At 46.0% G+C, this 12,419-nt stretch overlaps 1 protein-coding gene across 5 annotated transcripts in view; it reads right to left on the bottom strand.

Annotated features, from left to right (window-relative positions):
* Positions 1 to 12,419, bottom strand: part of BABAM2 (BRISC and BRCA1 A complex member 2) — a 316,793-nt gene that overhangs the window by 185,154 nt on the left and 119,220 nt on the right. For all 5 annotated transcript variants that reach the window (XM_068232739.1, XM_068232738.1, XM_068232737.1 and 2 more), the window contains one exon: positions 3,810 to 3,919. In XM_068232739.1, the coding sequence (XP_068088840.1) occupies positions 3,810 to 3,919 (110 nt within the window). The remainder of the gene's footprint in view (positions 1 to 3,809; positions 3,920 to 12,419) is intronic.

Here is a 12,419-nt window from a genome sequence, read left to right as displayed (position 1 = left end):
ACTGATTTTGTAAGTTTGTCTAATGACAAAGAAATGAAAAGTCTCAGAACAGTATCATTTCAATGGTAGGTTTATTTTAACAGTGGCAGATAGCACATCAAAAGGAAAATCGAAAAAATAACCTTAAGTAAAAGATAGCAACTGATTTGCATTTCATTGAGTGAAATAAGTTTTTGAACCCTCTAACAATAAAAGACTAAATACTTAGTGGAAAAACCCTTGTTTGCAAGCACAGAGGTCAAACGTTTCTTGTAATTGATGACCAAGTTTGCACACATTTTAGGAGGAATGTTGGTCCTCTCCTCTTTGCAGATCATCTCTAAATCCCTAAGGTTTCGAGGCTGTCTCTGTGCAACTCTGAGCTTGAGCTCCCTCCATAGGTTTTCTATTGGATTAAGGTCCGGAGACTGACTAGGCCACTCCATGACCTTAATGTGCTGTCCTGTGCCCTTAGCAGAAAAACACCCCCAAAGCAAAATGTTTCCACCCCCATGCTTGACGGTGGGGACGGTGTTTTGGGGGTCATAGGCAGCATTTTTCTTCCTCCAAACACAGCGAGTTGAGTTAATGCCAAAGAGCTCTATTTTGGTCTCATCAGACCACAGCACCTTTTCCCAGTCACTCACAGAATCATTCAGGTGTTCATTGGCAAACTTCAGACGGGCCTGCACATGTGCCTTCTTGAGCAGGGGGACCTTGCGAGCCCTGCAGGATTTTAATCCATTGCGGTGTAATGTGTTTCCAATGGTTTTCTTGGTGACTGTGGTCCCTGCTAATTTGAGGTCATTCACTAACTCCTCCCGTGTAGTTCTAGGATGCTTTTTCACCTTTCTCAGAACCATTGACACCCCACGAGGTGAGATCTTGCGTGGAGCCCCAGAGCGAGGTCGATTGATGGTCATTTTGTGCTCCTTACATTTTCGAACAATCGCACCAACAGTTGTCACCTTCTCTCCCAGCTTCTTGCTAATGGTTTTGTAGCCCATTCCAGCCTTGTGCAGGTCCACAATTTTGTCTCTGACATCCTTGGACAGCTCTTTGGTCTTTCCCATGTTGGAGAGTTTTGAGTCTGCTTGATTGATTGATTCTGTGGACAGGTGTCTTTTATACAGGTGACTAGTTAAGACAGGTGTCCTTAATAAAGGTGACTAATTGAGTAGAAGTGTCTAACCACTCTGTGGGAGCCAGAACTCTTAATGGTTGGTAGGGGTTCAAAAACTTATTTCACTCAATGAAATGCAAATCAGTTGCTATCTTTTATTTAAGGTTATTTTTTCGATTTTCCTTTTGATGTGCTATCTGCCACTGTTAAAATAAACCTACCATTGAAATGATACTGTTCTGAGACTTTTCATTTCTTTGTCATTGGACAAACTTACAAAATCAGTGAGGGGTCAAATAATTATTTCCTCCACTGTATGTGCCCAGGATATGTAGCCAGGGGTATATGTCCCCAGTATATGTAGCCAGGGGTATATGTGCCCAGTATATGTAGGCAGGGGTATATGTGCCCAGTATATGTAGGCAGGGGTATATGTCCCCTGTATATGTAGTCAGGAGTATATGTCCCCAGTATATGTAGGCAGGTGTATATGTCCCCAGTATATGTAGGCAGGTGTATATGTCCCCGGTATATGTCCCTAGTATATGTAGCCAGAGGTATATATCCCCAGTATATGTAGCCAGGGGTATATGTCCCCCGTATATGTAGCCAGAGGTATATGTCCCCAGTATATGTAGCCAGAGGTATATTTCCCCAGTATATGTAGGCAGGGGTATATGTCCACAGTATAGGTAGGCAGGTGTATATGTCCCCAGTATATGTAGGCAGGTGTATATGTCCCCAGTATATGTAGGCACGGGTATATGTCCCCAGTATATGTAGCCAGAGGTATATGTCCCCGGTATATGTAGTCAGGAGTATATGTCCCCAGTATATGTAGGCAGGTGTATATGTCCCCAGTATATGTAGGCAGGTGTATATGTGCCCGGTATATGTCCCCAGTATATGTAGCCAGAGGTATATGTCCCCAGTATATGTAGCCAGGGGTATATGTCCCCAGTATATGTAGCCAGGGGTATATGTCCCCAGTATATGTAGCCAGGGGTATATGTCCCCAGTATATGTAGCCAGAGGTATATGTCCCCAGTATATGTAGCCAGAGGTATATGTCCCCAGTATATGTAGGCAGAGGTATATGTCCCCAGTATATGTAGGCAGGGGTATATGTCCCCAGTATATGTAGGCAGGTGTATATGTCCCCAGTATATGTAGGCAGGTGTATATGTCCCCGGTATATGTCCCCAGTATATGTAGCCAGAGGTATATGTCCCCAGTATATGTAGCCAGGGGTATATGTCCCCAGTATATGTAGCCAGAGGTATATGTCCCCAGTATATGTAGCCAGAGGTATATGTCCCCAGTATATGTAGGCAGGTGTATATGTCCCCAGTATATGTAGGCAGGGGTATATGTCCCCAGTATATGTAGCCAGGGGTATATGTCTCCGGTATATGTAGTCAGGAGTATATGTCCCCAGTATATGTAGGCAGGTGTATATGTCCCCAGTATATGTAGGCAGGTGTATATGTCCCCGGTATATGTAGGCAGGTGTATATTTCCCCAGTATATGTAGGCAGGTGTATATGTCCCCAGTATATGTAGGCAGGTGTATATGTCCCCAGTATATGTAGTCAGGGGTATATGTCCCCAGTATATGTAGCCAGGGATATATGTGCCCAGTATATGTAGCCAGGTGCCCTTTCCCCCCCCCCCCACCCACCCAGGAGGAGAGAGCGAAGGAAGGAGAGCGGCACCTCAGGGTGCTCTCCCTCCCTCGCTCTCTCCTCCGGAACAAAGTGCGGTGGCTGGCAGAGGGGCGGAACTTACCTTCCGTGTCTCTGTCCCGTCTGGTCTCGTCTCGTGGCCAGCGCGGGATGATTTGCCACTACTCTGGCCTGATCCAGACCAGAGCAGCGGCTGCAGAACCAGAACTTCCGGCCGGCGCTTGGAGTGACACGGAAGGTAAGTCCCGCCCACTGCCAAGTGCCGCCACAGTTAGTATCAGAGGGGAGAGCGAGGGAGGCAGAGCACCCTAAGGTGAGAGAAGGGGGGGAAATGGCCGCCTTCTCCGCCGCTGCCCACAGCTCTTCTCCCTCCACTGCGCTGCTCCCCTCCGAAAAAGCCGCGACACATACCCGAAGCTGCCGCGACACATGTATGTACTGGTGTAGAGTATGGCTCTCATACTACATGAAGGGTGGTAAGATTGGTCTGTGATCTTTCATTTTCCAAAGACTATAGTCTGATGTGTGTATGCACCTTTAGCCTAGGCTGTTTAGTTATGCAGAATTCCCCTCCCAGAGCACTTTGGGAGGTCAGGTGTTGCTTCTGCTCACTTCGGAACACACTAGAAACGAACATTACTCAGTGATGCACCTAAAAGCAGTAAAGATGTCGCCACCTGTGATAAATCTCAGAATGTAAATCAGGGAGAGGAAAGATTTTACAAAGGAGAAACGCTGAGTAAAAAAATTATGAATTAACATTGTAAAAAGATAAGTAATTTTACTTAAGGTATTACCTTATATTAACTTCAGTTCCTTTTTAATTACAGACATTATAATTGCATTACAAGGAAGCCGCCTGCTAAAGATGGTCAGCAAGCTTCCAATGATTCAAGCTTGGAGGGGGGCCCATCAAATGTACTACCTGACAATTCTGATTGGGCTGATGCCGAGCCGTAATTTGCATAAAAGTTGGAATTACCAGCATTCATCAGGTAATAAAGAAAATAAAAGACACTTACTGCTCCACTCGAGGGGAGAGGTAGAGTTTGGGGAACACTTGCAAGGCTTCCGCGTCCTCAAAACTGACAGAGAGCAGAGCCACGTCCTCCCCCGCATCTTCATTCACATCCTAGAGAGGGAAGCAGAGAGATCATCAGACGCCAGGTCACAAGGAGGCATAGAGGTCTTATTGCCACTGTCATCAGTAGGAGAACTTCACTTCCACAGCACTTTACAGAGTACATAGTCATGTCACTAACTGTTCTCAGAGGAGCTCACAATCTAATCCTACCATAGTCATAGTCTAATGTCCTATCATATTATTATTATGTATTTATACTGTATATCACTGACATCATCTGCAGCACTTTACAAAGTCATGTCACTGACTGTCCTCAGAAGATCACAGATCACAATCTAATCCCTACCACTAGTGCCTGCCTCATTACTTTCTGCAGTGCAAAAGTTGAAAGAAGAATGTGCATCAGGCAAGAGGAGAGAGAGAACACATTAAAACGGTTTCAGCGTAACCATTTTGTGGTATAGCAAAAATAGTTAACCCTTTGCATCAAACTAGCGGAGTATGTTGTGTAAAAACACTGGGAGGGAAAAAACGCAAAGACAACGGGAGCCCAAATGGTGCAGTATGTCAAAAAATGATATATGTATCAAAAGTTGCTATTTAGGAATACTTACAAAGGTGGGTTGCACTAGGGGAACCGACCACTTCAGGCAGGTGGAGTTACACAAACCAGGCTCCACTCGGGGATACCAGCAGTCCTAGAGGCGGTCGCTCTTTTGTAAAAAAGATTCCCCACTCTCTAAAGCCCGGTGGGATGGTTGACTTCCATCCACAGTTAGGTGTAAGGAACGCCCCTTGATGGAAGGCGGGGAAAGTAAGACAAAGCAGAAAGGGAAAGAGGCGCCCAAAATACTCTAAAACCACTAAAAAGTTATATAAAGAATTGATGTGGCTTACCTCACAGACGACAACTCACTTTAGGTAAACTATTTATTAGTATCAAGCACAGGCAATACGTTTCGTGAGATCCTGCCCACTTCCTCAGGCAAAATAAAGTGCCGATGCAATCTATTAGCTGCATTCGGGGCGCCTCTCTTTGCGTCAAACTAATACCACAAGGGAGCTACGATATACTGTATATCCATGTGCACCAATATATCCATGTGCACCATACGCTGTATGCCTACTGACAATGGTCACAGACAGGGAATGAGGGAGAGCAGTGGGTGTAACCCTGGTCACAAGGATTACTGCATAATACCAAGAAAAAACAAAGAATCCAGGCTCATCGCCTCAAGTGAGGACACTTAAAGTAAGCCTTAAATGAAAATAAACTGATGAGAAACTATTGTATCTATCCACCTGCTCCTAAAAATGACTTTTAGACATTCCAAGTTTCATATTATGTAAAAAAAACAAAGTAGATTTACTGTTTTGTCTGAGCTCAATGACAAAGTCAATCCTGTGTTTTATGGAGCTAAAATATATGAACTAGTGAGGTTTTTTTTTTTATCTATCTAGACAGTTGCATAAGTTAAAGGTGGCCATACATATAGTAACTTGGCGGTTGATCAACCATACAATTCGATAACTATTATCAAACAGGATGAAAATTGGTGCCGGCAAGTGCATGCCTGATCGATGATGCGACCAATTTCGGGCCGAGCATGTCAATCGTGCATGATGCAAGATGTTGGGCCATCGTGGTCGATCGGTGCATGGCAGTAACGGCGAGCTACATTGGGACGAGCAACAAGCGTGTCAAAACCAACTGCGCTTTTCCCCTAGTGTACAAATGTACTTGTATGTGTGCATTAATACATTACCTGTCCCGTGTCGCAGTGTCCATCCGTCTTCCGAATCCATCGCTTTTCCATTAGCGGTACACGCGCCACACGACGTGTATAGAGCTAATGGAAGAGCGGTGGATTAGGAGGACGGCTGGGCACAGAGACACAGGATAGGTAATGTATTAATGCACAGATGTACATTTACAGTATACACTAAGGAGGCAGCAGCCAGCGGAATCGGACGATTCCCAAGAGATTTCATGCTGAAACTGATCAGGAACCGGCTTGTGGTGTATGGGCAGCCGACAGATCTCTCTCTAATCAGATTCCATCAGAGAGAAATTTGTATCTTTGTTGGAATCTGCCCATCAATGCTAAATGTATGGCTACCTTAACTCTTTCAGGCAGAGAAAGAAGAAAAGGAGCACAGCACATGTATTTGTTTGCTTGCCAGTGTACATTAACATGTCTATCTCATCAGGTCACATGTCCCCTAACGTTCCCTTTAAATGAGGTATAATGGAGAAGCCAAAGGAGGTGTGGCCAACAAATTATCAAAATCAGCTAACCCTGTCCCAAGAAAGGGCGTTCGGATATGTGCGCCTAATCTTTTGTGTATAGGGTTTTGCATGCAAGTGTGCATAGGGTTTTGCATGCAAGTGTGCATAGGGTTTTGCATGCAAGGGTGCATAGGGTTTTGCATGCAAGAGCGCATAGGGTTAACAGATTTTGAGGTTTAGTTGGCCACACCCCCTTTGGAACATTCATTATACTTTATGTAAGTGTTCATCACACTTGAGCTGATGAGTCTGGATTTTGTGTTTTTTTCATTTTGTGGCATAATGAATGCCATGTCCAATACTAACAGGCAGAGGGAAAAGCAGCATTTTCCTTTATCTGTGAGTGGAGACCTCCTTTAGCCAGATTCCATATACGGAGAGCATTGAGGTGGATGTTGGGAGGGGAAGCTGTCACTTGCCAGACCTGAGGCTGTCTGTGGGGACGTCTTGCAGCCGCCGTGGTAGGAGTCAGTTCCAGGCACGGCGAGGTGTGGAGCTGATAGGTTATCAGTGTGCGGAGCTGGGGACGTTTAGGTGTGATGTGAGGATAGAGTAGGTAGGGATCCGGCTGAACTCTGATTACCCACAGATCACATGACTGCATGCTGACATTACAACACCAACATTTGCAATGCACTGTACAGAGATGCATTAAGATGTAATGGAGCCCTAGGAAAGTTGGTAAGCTGAAATGGAGAGAGGTCAAAGAAGGTGGCAGGGGGGCCCCTTGACACCCACTAGGCCCAAAGCACCTGCCTAGGTTGCCTGGTGGTGGATGATCCTGCTCTGATTGCACACACATCGGTGTCGAAGTATAGAGGAGATGCTAGACCCATACAGGATACGTCAGATTTGTGATTCCAATTTTTCCTGGATACTATCAAAAGAAGAAAGAAAACGCAGAAAAAACACAGCGTGCAGTACCGATTTCAAAATCGCAAATCGGAATTGCATGTAAAATCGCATCAAAATCGGAATCACATGTAGTGTGCAAGAGGCCTGAAAAACCGATTGTGTTTCTATACAGCTGAAGGCTGCACTTGCTACAGTCTATACTTAGTTTAGATTAGTTCTTAAAGTGTCTATACTTAAAGCAAACCTGTACGTTTAAAACAGAAAAATCAGATACTTACCTGAGTGAAGAGGCCTTTGGATCCTCCAGAGGCTTTTCACGTCCTCCTCCAGACCACCCCGCTTCTTGCCAGAACCCTCAGATAGATTGCAGCCTCACTCCAGTACTGGCGACCGCATATCGCAGGTGCAAGATGGCTCCAGCCTGCGCAGTAGCACAGAGCCACTCGTGCTCGGTGAAAAACGTCGAGCCGAACCAGCTCAGTGCTTCTGCAAAGACGCAGAGCATCCTGCACCTGTGCAATGTGGCCTCGTCTGTTTACAGAGAGGATGCGGCCATCCACACTTCACTGAAAAGCCCTTTTCGAAGAGGTTTGGGGGATCCCAGCGCAGGAATGTCTAGAGATACTCCCCAAACCGCTCTCTCCACTCCTTCACACTATGGATGTCCACCCTCTCATCACTTGCTCAATCGCAAGGCTCCAGCGCTGCCCCTTCTCTATGGATCTTCGTTCGCCATCAGGCTGGCCCCCACCTTCAACTCATTCAAGCAGGCCTTAACTAATTACTGCACCGAATACAGTACATCTATGTCCCACAAGACTTCATCTGGAGTCCCAGGGCTGTAGATATTCGTCTACCGCCGATACGCGCGCTCCTGCACGCATTCTCATCGCCTCCCATTAGTGCACAGATCAGTGAATGGAACACAGTTCCTATTCACCGATCTAAGTGCCTGTGATCAATGACCACTGGCATCAATGAGATGCCATGGTCATTGATAAAGCAAAAGTACCACTTACACGCACTCCTGTTAGCGTACTAAAAGATAAAGTGTGGGGACATCTTGTGGCCAAATAGTAGAATTACACTACATACATTTTTTAAATAAAAATTACATACATTTCCCATTAAAATGTATGCCTTACCTTCCCCACTCTCCCATAGTGACCAAAATAAAACATTTGCATATGAAAAAAAATGGAATAAAAAAAATACATAAATAGCTACCCTAGACACTCAACTTTTTTTTAATATGTATGTCATGAGGGTATATTACTGTTATCTTTGCAAATAAGGGCTTGTAATTAGTGTTGAACACAAAACTGAAAAAAATACACCTTTATTTCAAAATAAAATATTGTCGCCGTACATGATAGGGACCTCATTTAACCGCTGTAATAACTGAGAAAAATTGGCAAATAAAATATGTGGGTTTTAATTACAGTCGCATGTATTATTTTAAAACTATAATGGCCAAAAACTGAGAAATACTACATTTTTTTCCATTTTTTATTATTTCCGTTAAAATGCATTTAGAATAAAAAAACTTAGCATAATGTACCACCCAAAGAAAGCCTAATTGGTAGCGAAAAAAATACAACAAGATATAGATAATTTTTTTGTAATAAGTAGTAATAAAGCTATTGGCGAATTAATGCAAGGAGCGCTGAAAGGTGAAAATTGCTCTGGTCCTTAAAGGATACCAGAGCTGAAATAAGCTAGAAAAACGAGGGAACCGGCATATATTGTGACCTGATGCCTATCACTCCCCCAATCTCCTTTCTGCCCCCTTTATTTACCTAAATGCCCCTCCAGCAGCTTCTTCTGGGTCGCCAGAGTTGGGCACTACTGCACAGGTGCTGGCCAGGCTCCACGTGTCCCACAGCGCTCATTGGTTGGGAGTGCTTTGCGCATTACGTAGTGATTTCATATACATGGGCAGAGCACTCCCGGCCACGCGCTGTAGGATATATGCAGCCTGGCCGCAGTACTCCAACTCCGACGACCCGGAAGAGGCTGCCGGAGAGGCATTTAATACAGGTAGTCCCGGTTAATGAACAAGATATAGACTGTAGGTTCCTTCTTAACCTGAACCTGTCCTGTCAAAACAGTATGATATCTCTAACCCCTGTACCTCCTCTATGTCCCCTTGTTAGTCCAGTGTCTCCCTCTGTCTTCCTCCGTGCCTTCAGTGTCCCCGTCTGTCCCCCTGTGCCCTCAGTGTACCGCAGCGGAATGTCATGTTTACTGGTTTAAAATACATTTTTTTTACATTTTTTAAATCAATTTTCTCAAAAACAACAAGGTCTTTTTGAAAAAAAAATATTTTGACTTGTTCCTACAGAATTAAATTTCACATTTTCAGTCTTCTGGTATCGGCGGGTTGTTCCTAAGTTGGGGACTACCTGCATTACACAACTTCTACAGGTAAACAGACAAACAAAGGTCAAACAACACTTTTATTAAACTTGACAAATATTCAGATATTCAGCACAGCCCCTAATATCCGGGAACCAGCTAAAATCCCCCCCTCCCCCATCCCAGATACTCACCGAGCCTACTGTGATGTCTAACAGCATTTCTGCAAAACAGTACACCAAGAGCCAAATATAGTGTAGTGTGTACTGGTAGTTGAAATGAAGTATGATTGAGTAATAAGCTATACTAACAAAGCAGGGTTACCTCCAAGGCAACCACCGTATAGGCATGAGGGGAGATTAGACCTGACCCCACTCAGAATTAAGAAGTTGCTCTCCGTAGATGAGGAAAAAAAGGGGGTAACACCCCTCCACCAGGGGTGGACTTAATATAGCGTTGTATGGATGCAGAGGCGCCAAAAGGATGAAAGAATCTAAAAAGTTTAAAACATGAGGAGGCAGTGGTGGACTTACCTCCTCCAAGCAGACACAAACATTGCCAATGTGTTTGTCAAATACAAACAGTTGACACAGAGGTGCCTGGCTCTTCTACTGACCACATATGCTATTGCTCTGGTGTTACTACCTGATGAAGCGGGATCAAACCTGCGAAACGCGTTGCATTGTCCCCTGGAGTATGTAAATAAACTTCTTGTATTTGACAAACACATTGGCTATTTTTGTGTCTGCTTGAAGGAGGTAAGTCCACCACTGCCTCCTCATGTTTTAAACGTTTTAGATACTTTTAGCCTTTCTGCAGCACCTCGCAGGGCTCCTAGCGGCTTTCCGTCTTCCATCATGCACACAAGCCGGTGTGTCAGCTGACCTGCATAGGGCCACGTGACACTGACTTGCGTGCATAGACGCTGGAAGCTGCTAGGAGCCCACTAGGTGATGCAGAAAGGCTTTTAGACATCAATGGAGGCTTGGCAGTATTTCAATAGCCTCTACACCCGCAAGAAGCAAAGCCCCTGGTTATCACTCAGGCATGCCGATTAGTTGAAACCGACGGTTAGCTTCCTGAGTTCCGGATAACAGGGAATTGCTGTATAGTGTTTTCGCGGAGCTCCTCTCATTCCCCCTAGATACAGAGTGTCCCGGCCTCTAGATTGGCTTGCCTGTGGCCCCAGCATGATCTGCGGATTCTGAGGATGCAATAATAAGAGTATCCTGGCGTTCCCATGGCCAACTATCAGGCAGAAGGTTCAGTCCTGTCTGTGTCCAGTCTGTGAACATCCCACAAGGTAACTTATCCTCTATCTGAACTCTAACAAGGGAGCTTAATGCATTGCACAGACAGCCATGTATTATAATGTGGAGGGGGGATCACATGAGCTGATCCCGCCTCCTGTAAGCAAGCACACTCTTACTGGAAGCCTGGATTAATGGCAGGCGGCTGGGCGCCGGCTCCTGTCCACTCCAACTAAAACATCTGTTCTATCAGTCACAATAGCCGTAATCCACTTCCCCGGGATAACTGGAGTGTGACCAGCAGGGAGATTACAGTCTGCGCTGGACTGACTGGATGTGACACCAGCAGCAGCAGCGACACACATGACTGCGCACAGCCGCCTCAGCTGATAAATACTCCGCCAGCACAAACAACATGCGGCTGCCGCTCTGCACCCCAAGCCAAGCTCAGGCTGGAACCCGAACCGAGTAAAATTATTTAAAATAAACTCATGATGTACCTGCAAATGAATATTACACACTTACCTCACTGTCAGTTCCTCTCAGAAGCTCACCATTTTCTTCTGACAACATTCCTTACAGTTCTGACAAGATTTTGTCAGAACTGAAATATTTCAATTGCTGTCAGTTATAACTGAGAGGACAACTGATGTGCAAGGTAATTTCCATGTTTCCCTATGGCTCAAGTGGGCGATAATGCAGTTTAACAGTGTGCTGGCCAGGAAGCTGTTATGGGGTAAAGGTCATATTCAAAATGGAGGATGGAAAATTCCATTGATCACAGTGGACACACAGGAGGCAGGAGAGGAGAAAGAGGTTGATGAGTAGACTGTGTTGAGGTTGATGAGTAGACTTTAACCACTTGCCGACCGCACGCTTATACCGTGCGTCGGCAAAGTGGCAGCTGCAGGACCAGCGACGCAGTACTGCGTCGCCGGCTGCAGCCTGATTAACGAACGATCGCGCGGCTGTAGCCGCGCGATCGCTACGTCACACTCTTCGGCCCCCATGTGACTTCAGCCCGCCGGCCAATCAGCAGCGCCGGCGGGCTGTAAACATTCAAATTGCCCAATAGAATGAGTATAATACAGTTTGTTTACGTAACAAACTGTATTATACTGCCTGCCTCCCGCTGGTGGTCACACTTAGCGATCGACCACCAGCGAGGAGAGCAGGCATAGTATAGCAACACGCACACACACTTTAGGAGCCCCACAGACCCCCCGATCACCCGCAGCACCCATCAGACACCCCCCTGTACCCCCCTGCAGCCCGCAGATCAGACCTAACCACCCCCCATATCACCCATCAATAAATCCCTGTCACCACCTGTCACTTCTATCCATCAGAGCAGACCCCCAACTACCCCTTAGGGGTATCTGATCACCCCCACACCTCCAGATCTCCCCCCGACCCCCCCCCCCCCCTGTATACTGAACCTATCTATCTCCCCTGCATCTGTCTATCTCCCCAGTGATCAGCTGCCAATCACCTATCAGTCACCTGTCAATCATCCCTTGTCACCACCTGTCACTGCCCCCCATTAGATCAGACCCCCAACTGCCCCTTAGGGGTATCTGATCACCCCCCACCCCTTCAGATCTCCCCCCCCCCCCGTATACTGCATCTATCTTCCCTGTAATTGCCCGCTGATCAGCTGTCAATCACCTATCCGTCACCTGTCAATCATCCCTTGTCACCACCTGCCACTGCCCCCCATCAGATCAGACCCCCAACTGCCCATTAGGGGCTTCTGATCACCCACCCACCCTTTCAGATCCCTCCGAGACACCCC

Source organism: Hyperolius riggenbachi, chromosome 4 (assembly GCF_040937935.1).
Source record: "Hyperolius riggenbachi isolate aHypRig1 chromosome 4, aHypRig1.pri, whole genome shotgun sequence".
Classification (NCBI taxonomy): domain Eukaryota; kingdom Metazoa; phylum Chordata; class Amphibia; order Anura; family Hyperoliidae; genus Hyperolius; species Hyperolius riggenbachi.
Note: the sequence above shows the minus strand (reverse complement) of the source record. Positions and strands in the feature narration are given on the sequence as shown.